This window comes from Paramormyrops kingsleyae, chromosome 13, assembly GCF_048594095.1.
Source record: "Paramormyrops kingsleyae isolate MSU_618 chromosome 13, PKINGS_0.4, whole genome shotgun sequence".
Lineage (NCBI taxonomy): Eukaryota > Metazoa > Chordata > Actinopteri > Osteoglossiformes > Mormyridae > Paramormyrops > Paramormyrops kingsleyae.
Genome location: NC_132809.1, coordinates 7412469 through 7427464, shown reverse-complemented (window position 1 = coordinate 7427464; position 14996 = coordinate 7412469). Strand labels below are relative to the sequence as shown.

The 14996-nt window shown below is 39.4% G+C and overlaps 2 protein-coding genes and 1 long non-coding RNA gene across 4 annotated transcripts; 2 read left to right on the top strand and 1 right to left on the bottom strand.

The window, feature by feature from the left end:
• The first annotated feature begins 1467 nt into the window (after window positions 1–1467).
• Window positions 1468–5238, top strand: LOC111858184 (leukotriene B4 receptor 1-like). Its single transcript, XM_023839724.2, has 2 exons — window positions 1468–2660; window positions 4724–5238. Exons 1-2 carry the CDS (start codon window positions 1715–1717, stop codon window positions 4774–4776), a joined length of 999 nt encoding a protein of 332 aa, XP_023695492.1. The 5' UTR covers window positions 1468–1714; the 3' UTR covers window positions 4777–5238.
• Window positions 5239–6259: 1021 nt separating this feature from the next.
• Window positions 6260–8919, bottom strand: nudt7 (nudix (nucleoside diphosphate linked moiety X)-type motif 7). The gene is made up of 4 exons (XM_023839725.2): window positions 8244–8919; window positions 7814–7970; window positions 7424–7582; window positions 6260–7217 (listed from the first exon to the last, which is right to left on the bottom strand). The coding sequence occupies exons 2-4, from the start codon at window positions 7967–7969 to the stop codon at window positions 6867–6869; spliced, it is 666 nt and encodes a 221-aa protein (XP_023695493.1). The 5' UTR covers window position 7970; window positions 8244–8919; the 3' UTR covers window positions 6260–6866.
• Window positions 8920–9615: 696 nt separating this feature from the next.
• Window positions 9616–14996, top strand: LOC140578147 (uncharacterized). 2 transcript variants are annotated; one of them, XR_011982164.1, is made up of 3 exons: window positions 9616–10254; window positions 14575–14749; window positions 14830–14996. It is a non-coding gene; the product is annotated as an uncharacterized lncRNA (long non-coding RNA). The 2 variants fall into 2 exon arrangements; XR_011982163.1 differs by having other exon boundaries at window positions 14575–14996.

The window sequence follows — 14996 nt, the reverse complement described above, 5'->3', positions numbered from 1 at the left end:
AGAATTTTTGTTATGGGATACTTATTCTGTTCACGGACACTTGTCTTATTATTTCTGATTTACAAGATGCTAACCCTGTTCAAGGATGCTTACTTTGTTTTTCTGAGGAGTTTTCCTGGGAAGAAAGGGTGGTCCAACATGTGTTTTATACATTTGTGTGTTGTATACGATTTGTGTGTGGGCCGCTTATTTTGTTCTCAGAAGATGTTCTCATGAGAAAGGGGAAGTTGATCAAGGACATTAGTCTAATTACTTTGGATTGAAATCATATCTAGTAATCAGTGTACGTGGGATACTGATCTTATCTAGAGAAAAAGGGGAACGTGTTGTTCATGGGAACTTGTCTTTGTATTTTTGATTTTTAACCGCAAACCGCATGCCTGAGGGGAGGGGTGAGCCTGGCCAGCTCGTCCCCTGCCCGCACGTAATGCCCAAAAATTAGTATAAAGGAAGGGGGAGATCTTAGTGTTGGTTGGAGCTCAGCCGTGGGACAGAGCACGCATCACCTGGCACTTTCTCGGGACTCACGTGTTGATCTCCTACCAGGACTGAAACGGGCTCCCCAGTCTAAGAGTGAAGGTGGGTGATGATGGCACGTCCGAGTGTGAATAGCTTTGCAGTGTCTGTGTACTGATTCAATCATTATTAGGATTAATTATCATTGTATGAGAATCACAATAAAAATAATATTATTTGGTACTTTCTATGTATGTATGTTTTATTGTCACTTTTTTATATATACATATATATATATACACATATAATCAGTTGTATTGGCAGTTTGATTATTGTTTATGATTTATAATACTATTGGATATCACTTGTGATATGGAATTATTTTGCAATGCCTTTGATCCAATATTTTGGTATTGATTTTAATGCAAGGTTATTTTGTATTGCTTGTAATAAAGCATTTTTAGAAGCGAACCCAAGTGTGCCTGTTTGTTCCTTTGAAAGCCCTATATCCCCCTCACATCATCTTAAAACAAGGACTGATTGGCTGAAGAGTCCTCACACCTGGGTTTGAACAGCTGACCTACAGGTTATCCCAAAAACCTGCATACACACTGGCCTTTTGCGGATAAGATTGCCCACCCCTGCCCTAAAGACCTGCATACACACCGGCCCTTTGCGGATAAGATTGCCCACCCCTGCCCTAAAGACCTGCATACACACCGGCCCTTTGCGGATAAGATTGCCCACCCCTGCCCTAAAGACCTGCATACACACCGGCCCTTTGCGGATAAGATTGCCCACCCCTGCCCTACAGACCTGCATACACACTGGCTCTTTGCTGAAAAGACTGACCACTGCTGCATTTGGGCATATCAATTGTCAATGAAGCAATTTAAGTCATAAAAATATTATAATAATTACTTTGGTTAGTAATATTCAATATTTTTTATTCAGTATTATGAACAAAATGTATATAATAGTCAACAGTCTGTAAAGGCAAATCAACCACACAGCTGCATTAATTCTCCATGAAATGACATTTTTTCCCCCACTTCTTTTTAGCTTTTTGTGTTTTATATAATCCTTAGCATTGTATTTTCAAAGCACAGGAATCAGATGTATGAATCACCAACTTCTGTCTCTCAAGATACCTCCCAAATAGCGTCCTTCCTGTTCTCCACACTGCATAGGAGAAGGTATTTCTTGCTTGCACAGCAGTTCTCTCTCTTTACATGCTCTCAGACACAACGAGTGAGACATGAATGGCTCAAGCACATGGCCAGCTGAGCAAATGGAGGACATTCCGGGTGAAACCGTGGCAGCCTGTGTTATCCTGGCTTTGTCTTTCATAGTGGGAATGCCAGGGAACTTGATGGTGATCTGGACAATTTTGCGGCACGTCAAAAAGCGCTCGCACACTGTTGTTCTTATCCTTCATCTGGCTGTTGCTGACCTGCTGGTGCTCATCACGCTGCCCCTGTGGATCTACTCATTCGTGCGATCATGGGTCTTTGGCGAAGTGGTATGTAAAGCCATGGTGTACATCATCAACTCCTGCATGTACAGCAGTGTGTTCTTCATCACAGTCATGAGCATCGAGCGCTTTATTGCCGTCCGTTATCCATTCACCTCCATCAACTGGAAGAAGAAAAAATTGCTGAATAAATTACTGCTTGTCCTATGGACTCTGGCTTTCATCTTCAGCATTCCTGTAATTCCCACACAAGTTCTGGAAAAAGTGAAAGACAAGGAGCAATGTCTGTTCAGGGAATACTCTTCAACCAGCGAAGAGGTGGCGTTTCTGCTTCTTGAAACCATGGTGGGCTTCGTGGTTCCCTTCGTCATCCTTGTCGTCTGTTATGGCTGCTTATGGAAGCGAATTACGCAAATGACCTTCAAATTTAAGCAGAACAGCATGGTTTTAATAATCAGTGTCGTGATTGTTTTTGCCCTGTGCTGGATTCCTCATCACATGTGTAACATTCTATCTCTGATGGCTATCATACTGGAGAGCTGGCATGCTGACATGGCAGATGGCATGGAATCTGTAAGGGCCAACATGGCCTTTGTCACTGGGGCGTTGGTCTTCATCAGCAGCACGGTGAACCCCCTGCTGTATGTGTTTGCCGCACGCTCGTTTCGAAGCTCGCTCAGGGACACTGGCATGCGAAAGCTCTTCCATCACATCTCCAGCTCAGCCACAGGTGAGGGAACAAAGGAGTTATCTTTCATATCCAAAAGGCAAGCTTCCCCATGTGAACCCAGCACTAACTGCCGTACTGACTCAGAAATTCTTCTAGATGTTCCTTAGAATGTATGTCAATCCTAGTCAGCCTTTTGAAATTTATTTGACATTTTGTCCATATTTTTGTATAATTACAGAATATTGTGTTCTTGTTTTTTGGTTTCTGTATTTCAGTATTATATGTCTCTATAAGAAAAAATCTGTATGGTTAATTGTACATTATAAAGAATATTTTATTGGTGTAGATGAATTGAATAATATTTTAACAGTGTATTGTCTGGTACCAAGAAACCGTAAGAATGGCAGGGGCTCTATACTTGGGCTTATTGTTGAAGAATTTTGTTGTCAAAACCCACTTAAATAGTGATAGATTTCATATGTTCTTTTGACATTTGTGATGAATGAACGATTTTTTTATTCAGCCTTTGACTGATTTACCTGCTTTTATATTTAAATAGTGTTTTAATTGCTTAATTATAGGAATAATTCTCCTGTACAGAACATGTATGGTAATACATTTGAGTTACATGTTTATTTTTAATTTATGTAATTAATTAATGTAATCTAATTTACATTACCTTTTCTCTCACAGTTCAACTGTTTTTAAAATTCAGTGTTGATGTAAGATGCCATGTGATTGCAAACCTCATTGTACATGCAATTCGTGTATATAGTTAAGAAGTTACTAGTTTCTACTTCCTTTTTGGGAATTGCAACATAAAAAAATTGTTTCGTAATGTGTTTAAAGCTCATGTCTGCACCACATTGCAAAATGGTCCCACAACAGTTTTTCATTACCAAGGAGATTTGTTTCATTAAACAATGTGGTTTTATCAAATGTGGTTTTGTTTTTTCCCCCACATTTTAATAGATTTTCTTTTTTCCCCTTTCTGCTGCATTATATTTAAGGAACTATTTTTGGCCCCAGACACCCCATACAGCTCTAACCAGCATAAGCAGTTGTTAGATGGATGGATGGGACTATTTTTAGAATTTGATATTTTTTTCAGTGTATTCTGGTTTTCAATGAATTCTCCATAAATTTGTGGTTTTGAGATTATAAAAGTTTGGCTTTTACCACTGTTCAAATGTGTGAGTAATTGCTGATTATATCACAGCTCATTTGATTCCAGGAGGCCCTGCAACACTACAAATGAGAAGTCCTCAAATATTTTTCCCTAAGGGACAAATTACATCAGCAACACAACGGCAAGGTCCACAGCATCAGAAAAGAGTAAAAAGCAAATGGGGGGTGGGGGTAGGGGGGAGGGTCAGATTGTCATTTGCCAAAATTTGCTGACTGGGGGTCCTCTGACAAAAAATTTTGCCTAGACAGGGGTCCCAATGATAAAATTTGTTAGCTGGGAAACTCACTATATTAGTGTTAAAATGAGACTACTCGTAGACAGTAGTAATGCTTTCAGTCTAATTTTTTGTACATTTACTGTCCTTGTATGCTCTTCAGTGTTTTACTGTAATGAAGGCTTTCATTTGACGTGGACTATCTACTTTCATTTCTCTGATTTCTTGGGCATATGCTTAGAAGATGACAACAAGTTGACACTTTTGAGTGTCGAGTTTCACTTCTGCTACTGTGCTAATTGTGACTCACAAGTAACGTTTATACTTAGTTTAGGTAGTTACTTCAACACTGTATATTCCCCTCTGACCAAACTTCTCACTGCAAATATCTAGTCAGCCAATCCTATGTAAGCAGCACAATGTATAAAATCATGTAGCTACAGATCAGGAGCTTCAGTTAATGTTCACAAACGCCAGAATGGGGAAGAAAGGTGATTTAAAGTGACTTTGAATGTGGCATGGATGCAGATGCCAAACTGGGTTGTATGAGTATTTCAGAAACTGCTGATCTACTGGGATTTTCACACAAAACCATCTCTAGGGTTTACAGAGAATGGACTAAAAAGGAAGAACATCAAGTGAGCGGTGGTTCTCTGGTTCTCTGTTATGTTTGCACTGTGTCCTGTTAACTGCAGTAATCTCTGTGTTATCTGTTTGCAGACAGTTCGCTGTACTCAGAAGGCCTCCACAGTCACCAGATCTCAATCAAATAGAGCATCTATGGGATGTGGTGGAACAGGAGATTTGGATTGTGAAGGTGCAGCCCACAAAACTGAAGAAACTGTGCGATGCCATCATGTCAACATGGACCAAAGTTTCTGAGGAATGTTTCAAGCAGCATTTTGATTCTGTGTCACAAAGAGTTAAAGCAGTCCTGAAGAAAAAAACCGATCCAACCTACTAATAAAGTAGTCAGTAAGCATATGTACACAATCACGTACTACAGGTACCTTTACAGACCCCAATAAACTTAATTGTATTTTTGGACTGTGGGATGAAACCAGAACAGGCACATAATACCAGGAGAACATGCAAACTCCACACACACAAAGCGGAAGTGGGATTCAAGCCCAAATGCCAACACACCTGCTCATTAGAGTCATGTGGAAATATGTGATTTAACTGTAACAGTTAAACCAGTGGTGCAAAGCTTCTTATAGTGTGGATCTGGCCTTGTTTTTTTTTTAAAAAAAAAAAAAAAAAAAAAAAAAAAAAACAGCTGACTGTGGCAAGAAGGCCCGGAGAATACAGAACTAGTCTGGGTTTCGTTTGGTTACTCTCCCTCAAAGCAGCCTTGACTACTGAATGGATGCCTAATGCCTGCGGGTGGAATTGAGCAACTGCACTGAGAACCACGGCTGCTGCTTCAAAAACATCAACCTCATCAAGCATGTAGCGTGAGAAGAAAGACGGGCTGGTAGCACTCTAGGTATTTGAAGGCCTGTATGAGACAAGGAAAATTTGCCATGTTAGAGGAAGAAGGAATTTGTATAGTGGAAGAAGTCCCATTACAGATCCAACTGATAGGTCAAATGTGTAAATACATGTGTAAATTATTTTTCTTATTGATCATGTTTCAGAAAGTTTTTTGTGGCTTTATTCTACATGTTCAAATTGCGATGACGATAAAAATACAATTTATTGGTCAGCAAAAGTTATGTGACACAGATACTCCACACAAGTGAAAAAATAATAATATCCAGTGCATAAAGGAGCACGCTGTTCTTCTGTGTCATGGATAAGAGTGATTGCTTGAAGGTTCCTAGTACCAAGAAAACAACCCTTACTCCATCAGCAATCTTTCTGTGTTCTAATTCTAAAATTCCAAATATTTCCCATATTTTCTTGAAAGTGTCAAATTTAAAATGATCTGAGTAGATGGTCTGGCAGTTAGCAGCATTAAGAAATGTAAAGATACTCTTAAATGGCATCAGATTGGTAAAAGCCAGAGTCATGAGTCAAAGTTGTGGGGTATGTGTGTTAGGAGGAGGACGGGGATTTTAAATTTGCACACATGCTATCCTGGGTAATTGGAACAGCTGGGACAAGAAGAAAGTTAATCACACAGCATCACATACCAAAACTCCATCAACACTTTTTCAAAGTTACACCCCCAAGTTGCAAACAAAACAATGCATTATGTCTGTGATTGTTATAACAAGAAAACTTAGGTAGTATTAAGATAATTCAGATTCATTCAGATTCAGAATACTTTATTGATCCCTGAGAAAATTATGTAATTATGTTATATACTTAGAATACAGTACAAGATAATGTAGCTAATAAAATATACTACTTTATTTAGTATAGAACATTTACAAGCAAATTCATTCACAGTTTATAGTGATTTACTTTAGAAAGCTTGGAAAGCAGAATAGCCCTGGTGAAATTATATAGCATCACAATAAAAAGCTGAGACAGGATATATGGAGCTATGGTTTGGGCCACTGGGATATCATGGACGATATTAGAGCAACAGCTCTGACTCGCTGGTCCACAAACAACTCAGGATCTATTATTATCCAGGGCTAATTGTTCACCCGTATACCTTACTGAGTGTTACAATAAGGCCAGATTTTCTGCATCATTCAGAGAACCTTCACTTCATAACGAGTATACAGTATATTCTTATGAATTATAACAAGGTCTTTCATTGACATATTCCCAATAACCCAGAAGCCACCATGTTCAGTCTTAACTACCCTGAAGCAACTAACATAATTCCTATGAGTATTGTGTCACTGCAGCAGGAAGAAGTCTGGGTAAAGCAATTCCTTAAAATGACACTGCCTCCATGAGCAAATTATAATTTGCTGATTTGAAAATGAAGATTACGCTGGAAGAAAGGCAGGGGGTCTTCGGAGTCAAAGTCAACTTCAAACATTGGCTTTCTACCAAGGACAAGGACAGCAACAAGTATTGCCAATATGGCTGTCAGACCCCATATGTGGAACGTCTTTTTGGAGTCAAAGTCCTGGTACATGAAACTATGAAGTTTCCCAGTGATGCCAGGTAAGTAATAGGAGGAGTGGTTTGTCTGGCCCAGGAAGAAACTTAGTGGCACCGAGAACACATGGCTTACTTCCTCTGGGTTCGGATGAGCTTGAAATGTGTCCTTTATGAAGGCCACCACTGGAGTCACGAAGAGGCCGCTCTTAGGGTGAGAAAGCAAATGATGGAATGGGCTTAATTTGACGTCATCAGTTTATCTCCAGTAACTAAAAAAATAGCTATTTCCTTCCTTGGCTCATACAAACATACAAATAGAGTTACATTGGTGATATTTAATATTGCGGAATTCACTATGAAAAATACAGCTTTGGGATTAGTTGTCTGTAAAAACTTGGAAAAAAAAATTACCTTACTTAATACTGGGAAAAGCCTGCCAACCACTTCCACCTGATCAGTAGAAAGACCAATCTCTTCCTCAGCCTCTCTGAGAGCAGTGTCTATCTCATCACGATCTCTTGAGTCATGTTTCCCGCCGGGAAAGCACACCTCACCTGCACTATGTTTTAGCTCAAAAGTAAAATAAAGCACAGCAGATGTCTAAATCAGAATCCCTTGCTGTCATTTATTTCAAATAACTGTGGAAATCACAAATTCAACGTCACTCATGTTCCATACATTCTTCCATAGTGAAAAAACATCTATAAAATGGTCTATTTGAACATCTTTGTTCAAACATTCGTTGGCATTGACTGTGTCTTATTTAGATCAAATCCAGTTGATTAAAAATATCTTACTCACGTTTAATGACCGAAGGGTCATTAAAATGTGGAGTTCCCCTTTCTTCATGAATAATGGAATCAATACAGATGCCTTTTGGTGTGGCGGCAGCTGAGATAATGTACTTTCACACTCAAATTGTTTCAGACAGGTTTTAAGCTTTCCTCTAGTGTCCATTCTGGAAAAATACGACTAAATTAATTTCCATTTGGATATCGTGGGAGGCCACAACAGGGTTTGATTGATCTTGAATGATTACTCTGTTACATCTGACTAAATCAATTGTATCTTTTGCTTTCAGGTAGCCTCAAAGCAGTACACAACACCATAAAGAGACATAGTATAATCTACTAAATAAATTTAAAAACATGTAAATAAAATTAAGCAATGTGAAATGCTAAAGGATGGCGACGAATGTTGTAGCTGTGCATCAAGTAACAGCTTTTTATACCTTTCTTTAATACGTTTACACACGGCGAGTCCCGAATATGCTACTGTCGTCTTTTCGTCCAAAACAAAAAAGTAAATGATTCGTCAACAAAAAGCTGCAATACGTAAAAGCATTATATGCAGTAACCAGTACAGGGCCAACAGGAAATGCCGTGATACACGACGGAACGGATATGAAGATAATAAAAAGCGACAAACTCTCCTGTCAAGTGGTGGGGAGAGGGCGTTGTCACTACCGAAAATGTTACACCTACCGAAAATGTAACTTCCGCTACTACGCATGCGCACATTCATCACGCATGCGTCCACGAAACCACATTTTCTGGCACTTCTTTATTACGCATGCGTAATGTACACTTCCACAGGCCCGATACTGCGCATGTATTCACATTTTGCGGCAGACCGTGATTGCGTGATTCAGGGCTTGGACATCGTGTATCATCATTCATTGGTCACGTACTGTGAAATGGGTCATTGATGTTTATATTTGTAGTTCAGCCGTCACTTTAGTGTGGTATTTAAACCATATTGCTTTGCCGATTGTAATATTTGCATCTGTGTGCGCGTTGTTTGTAGTGCCTGACAGTAATCTTACATAAGGTTTTTCCCAAGGGTATTGCTGAATAGATGCCTTTTCTTTAGAAAACGTAATAAAATTGGGGTGTATATCAATCTTGTGTACCCATATTGCTTATCAAGCGGCTGTGATATATGTACAGCATTTTCTAAAAAAAAAAAAGTCACACCAAAATAATAGTTAAGAACTTTTATTTGCACAACATAAACAATGTTTATGTTGTGCGGTTTGGCCCAAGAAAAAACAATCGGTCGTCTGTCAGAAACAAATATAATTAGCTTTATTTAGCACCACAAGACACTGCCATAACTGACACGAGTGTGTGGTAATTACACTGATACAATTAAGAAATGAAATGACTAAGGAGAAAAAAAGCAGACTTAGTTTAAGTAACTTCACAGCACATCGAACTGGGAGTAGTACATAATGGTAACATTAAAGTAATGTCACCTTTGACTGTAAAATTGATGGCCGTATACCCTGTATTTTACGTTGCTCCTTCTGAAGCACGTTGGGCATTAAAGGCCTATGCGGAATAAAATCTTTTAAAGTCGAAGGACTCCATCATTATCCGGTTAAATCTTGTCTTTCTTCTCGCTGTCGACATTCTTATCAAAAATCAACAGACGATGAAATGTGACGCGATGCCGTAAAAATAGAACGCCTCCTTCCAGAAGTCGCTAGCGTGCGCATGCGTAGTAGCGGAAGTTACATTTTCGGTAGGTGTGACATTTTCGGTAGTGACAGGCGTGTCTTGTGACTGCCCGATCTGCGTACGCATGCGCGACACCAGCTACCTAGCTTGGCAATGGAGTTGTAGATACAGCAAGAGAAGTGCGCTCTCAGACTTTTTTCCAAAATCTTACAAACTATCTGTTAGGTAGAAAATTGGTCGGTGATCTCTCACGTATGGCCATGGCGTACTGCGCCGTGTATCCCCAAACTATACAATTAAAGGTATGTTAATTTATATCTGTAGAGATCATGAGATGGCAATCTCGAATCATCAAAACAATTTCGAAACATTCGATACAAACAATGTTTAGAAACGGTTCGAAAAGTTTAGAAACACTAACTGTGCACAGCCTGCCGGCAAAAACCGGAACTGCAGCTATAGCAAATACGTTCTTATGTTCAATACCTATTGCGGCAAGTTTCGAATGTCACGAAGCTCGAACTGTCATAAGTGTGTATAATACTACGGTGGCCGAATAGGGCAGATCAAATTAACATTGCATAAAACAAATTAACATATCATAAAACAAATCAACATATCATAAAACAATATTGCAAAAATAAGAACAAATTTACAATATGTAAAACACTTTTACCAGTCCCAAAACCAATTTACAAAAGTGAAAACAAATTTACAACACGCGAAACACTTTTACCAATCACTGACAAAATTTTACAAGCGGAGAATCACAGGGAAAGGGTAGGTACGATACAGATGGAGTTTGTGCCGTGTCAGTCAAACAGTTTCGCCGGGTAAAGTAAACGGAGCGTGAGACGTGATGTTTTGTCCGTTTTATGGGAGTTATTACAGCCAACTGGCTCGCTTTTATGTTTCCTGTAGGAAACGTCACCGCGGTTAAGTTAGCCTCATATTCGATATTCAATTTTCTGGCTTTAATAACTTTTAACGGAAGTAAGGTGGGGCGTTTGTAATGACAGAATTGTAATGTCCAGTACACAGACAACGATGCACACCGATTTTTTTTGCGCTTCAAACCATTTCGTGATTTGTGCAAAACCGTGGTGATAGCTAATATAATAGGTCCTGGGCTCCCTGGGCGCTGCTACGGGTGGCAGCCCTTCGTGGACAGCTTACTCTACAAAGAGCAAGTTGAGGGAGGCGTAAAGACAATTTCCCCACGGGGATCAATAAAGTATTGATTATCTGTATGCAACCAGAATTTCCCCCAGTCAATCAGAACCTAAACTTGGTCTTATATCATTTATAGAGATTATTTGTTCCCATGGTTGTGTATTGTTAAAACATAATTTCTGTATTTACATACCATCCGAGTATTGAGTGTGCATAGTAATTAATTAGCTACTGAGGTTAGAATACTCATCCTATCTAGGTTTGTGTATGTTGAGCAGGTTATAGGAATGGTTTAGTTTTAATTAATTTGTATAGAATAGAACAGTGCAAAACGCAGTTTCAAACAACAGTCTTTGTCTATGTTAGCAATGTTAATATATGTATATGTAATCTATGTATCTATGCGTACTCTAGCTTTTTGATTTTTGTTTCTAACTGAATCTAAGCAAAACCTTGATATCACACCTACTATACACTCACCTAAAGGATTATTAGGAATACCATACTAATACGGTGTTTGACCCCCTTTCGCCTTCAGAACTGCCTTAATTCTACGTGGCATTGATTCAACAAGGTGCCAAAAGCATTCTTTAGAAATGTTGGCCCATATTTATAGGATAGCATCTTGCAGTTGATGGAGATTTGTGGGATGCACATCCAGGGCACGAAGCTCCCATTCCACCACATCCCAAAGATGCTCTATTGGGTTGAGATCTGGTGACTGTGGGGGGCATTTTAGTACAGTGAACTCATTGTCATGCTCAAGAAACCAATTTGAAATGATTCGAGCTTTGTGACATGGTGCATTATCCTGCTGGAAGTAGCCATCAGAGGATGGGTACATGGTGGTCATAAAGGGATGGACATGGTCAGAAACAATGCTCAGGTAGGCCGTGGCATTTAAACGATGCCCAATTGGCACTAAGCCTAAAGTGTGCCACGAAAACATCCCCCACACCATTACACCACCACCACCAGCCTGCACAGTGGTAACAAGGCATGATGGATCCATGTTCTCATTCTGTTTAAGCCAAATTCTGACTCTACCATTTGAATGTCTCAACAGAAATCGAGACTCATCAGACCAGGCAACATTTTTCCAGTCTTCAACTGTCAAATTTTGGTGAGCTCGTGCAAATTGTAGCCTCTTTTTCCTATTTGTAGTGGAGATGAGTGGTACCCGGTGGGGTCTTCTGCTGTTGTAGCCCATCCGCCTCAAGGTTGTGCGTGTTGTGGCTTCACAAATGCTTTGCTGCATACCTCGGTTGTAACGAGTGGTTATTTCAGTCAAAGTTGCTCTTCTATCAGCTTGAATCAGTCGGCCCATTCTCCTCTGACCTCTAACATCAACAAGGCATTTTCGCCCACAGGACTGCCGCATACTGGATGTTTTTCCCTTTGCACACCATTCTTTGTAAACCCTAGAAATGGTTGTGCGTGAAAATCCCAGTAACTGAGCAGATTGTGAAATACTCAGACCGGCCCGTCTGGCACCAACAACCATGCCACGCTCAAAATTGCTTAAATCACCTTTCTTTCCCATTCTGACATTCAGTTTGGAGGTCAGGAGATTGTCTTGACCAGGACCACACCCCTAAATGTATTGAAGCAACTGAGATGTGATTGGTTGATTAGATAATTGCATTAATGAGAAATTGAACAGGTGTTCCTAATAATCCTTTAGGTGAGTGTATGTCCCTCACTATATTTATGCCTAAATCACACTAACTACTAACCTGTTTCACTAATACAATTGGATTTCAAATAATAATGATCGCCAAACTACTCGCTCAAACCAACAAGCCCCGATTTTGTCCGGGATTTTTATAGTTTTTTTCTCTTGCCGTGAACAATGACACGGCGGTCACGTGACTGATGTTTCGAAACATTTGGTAAACTCCGTATCGAGACCTGGGGGGTGTTCCTCAAAGTGGGATTTCTTGCTTAGCTGGATAACTTGTTGGATTTAAAGTTGTCTGAGCTACATGTAAGTGGACAAAGGTAAAGGCAATTTAACCCAGACTACCTTAAATCCAACAAGTTATCCAGCTAAGCAAGAAATCCTACTTTGAGGAACACCCCCCAGAAGTTTCGGACGTCTTCGGAACGGATCGATCCTGGGTGCCGAAATTGCCATCTCTATATATCTGCTTGTTTCACACGGTGCGAAATTGAGTTAGGTACCGGTATATGTTTTATTATTGAATCTGTATAGTTTTCCTGCATAGAAGTACTGGTGTTTGTGCAGCCGTGTCAAATTCGACATCGATCCATCCAAAATGTAGGTTATTTTAATTTTTAATATTGTTGAAAACGTCTTTTGCCATCTTGATGACTTTGGAATTAACTGTGTTGACTAATGAATTGCCATGCAATTCTTCATGTTGATTATTAACTTTTATTATTATTTATTTTAGCCCTGCATAAGTCTCTGCATCTCAGTACAATCAAATCTTGATGAAATGCAGTGAATAATTATTTAAAGCAAGCCCACATTCTGTTTTACTATGCATGTATGTATGTTATGTGCGTTTTTTCTATTAAAGTATCTGAGCTTAACGTGGATAAAGGATGCATATAAATTTACTATAAAAACAGATGTAGGATATTCTATCCCTATGGTATCCATGTCAAAAAAGTTAATTTAAAGCTTCTAAATCGACAGATTGTCAAATTAATTTCATGCAGTTTCACCAAAATTCTTTATGTCAATGATGATATTTATGACAGATGATAGCCACAGGCAGAAACAACTCCAGTGGAAACACCGACACACATAACAAATGCCTTATTTTGACCAGTAAAATATTTCCTCATGTCTTTCTCATTCATAAGAACATAAGAACTATACAAACGAGAGGAGGCCATTCGGCCCATCGAGCTCGCTTGGGGAGAACTTAACTAATAGCTCAGAGTTGTTAAAATCTTATCTAGCTCTGATTTAAAGGAACCCAAGGATTCAGCTTGCACTACGTTATCAGGAAGACTATTCCATACTCTGACTACACGCTGTGTAAAGAAGTGCTTCCTTAAATCCAGTTTGAAATGTTCTCCCGCTAATTTCCACCTATGGCCACGAGTTCTTGTATTTGAACTAATGCTGAAGTAACTATTCGGTTGAACAGCATCCAAAGCTGTTAGAATCTTATAGACCTGGATCATGTCCCCCCTCAGTCTCCTTTGCTTGAGGCTGAACAGATTTACCTCAAATAACCTTTCCTCGTATGACATTCCTCTAAGACCAGGAATCATTCTTGTGGCCCTACGCTGCACCTTTTCTAAGGCCGCTATGTCCTTTTTAAGATATGGTGACCAAACCTGCACACAGTATTCTAGGTGAGGTCTCACCAAGGAATTGTATAATCTTAGCATTACCTCCCTTGACTTAAACTCCACACACCTGGAGATATACCCCAACATCCTATTGGCCTTTTTTATTGCTTCCCCGCACTGGCGAGAATGAGACATGGAAGCATCAACATACACACCAAGGTCTTTCTCATACTCAGCTACCTTTATTTCAGTAGGTCCCATAAAATACCTGTACTTTATATTTCTGCTCCCTACATGGAGTACCTTACATTTGTCTATGTTAAATTTCATCTGCCAGGTGTCAGCCCAGTCACTAATTAAATTTAGATCCCGCTGTAGCTGCTGAGCCGCTAGTTCATGATTTGCCCTACAGATCCGAAAGGTTCCCATATAAATGTATCTTGTACTATATTTGCTTTTAATGGTCTATTAGATCTTTTATTGAAATACAATGACAACCTTACATGATTTTAGTACAACAGTGTTTCATAATGTATTTTTGCTTGTTTTGTTTAGTCCAGGGTTCTCCAACTCCAACTTGAGAGCTACTGTCCAGTAGGTTTTCTATCCTAATGGCTTCTGATGAGTCACACCTGTTCTCTGGTAAATACCCAGGTAAATACCTCATCAGAAGCCAAGTGGGACAGAAAACCTACTGGATAGTAGCTCTCCAGGACCGGAGTTTGAGACCCCTGGTTTAGTCCATCATCTGTGCTCTAGCTCAGCTGATAGGTGTGTCCACGCAGGAAGCAGAGAATTCGTTCCTTGCTGGTCCTCAGCACAGCAGAAGGTAAGAGTTGCAGGAAAAGACCTACAAGGTTAAATGGTGCATGTAACTGTTAACTGTGTACTTTTTTTTGTCTGTTCTAGTGAGATTGAAGACCTGAGAATAACATGTCAAATGAAAAAGGACAGTCTGCTATAGGACTGTACATTTTTGTTATTGCTTTTCACTTTTCTAAGTGTTTTTTTTTCTTTTCTCAAAAGAGAATTTTTACTTTACACTATTTGCAATAAATAATTTATATATAAAGCAA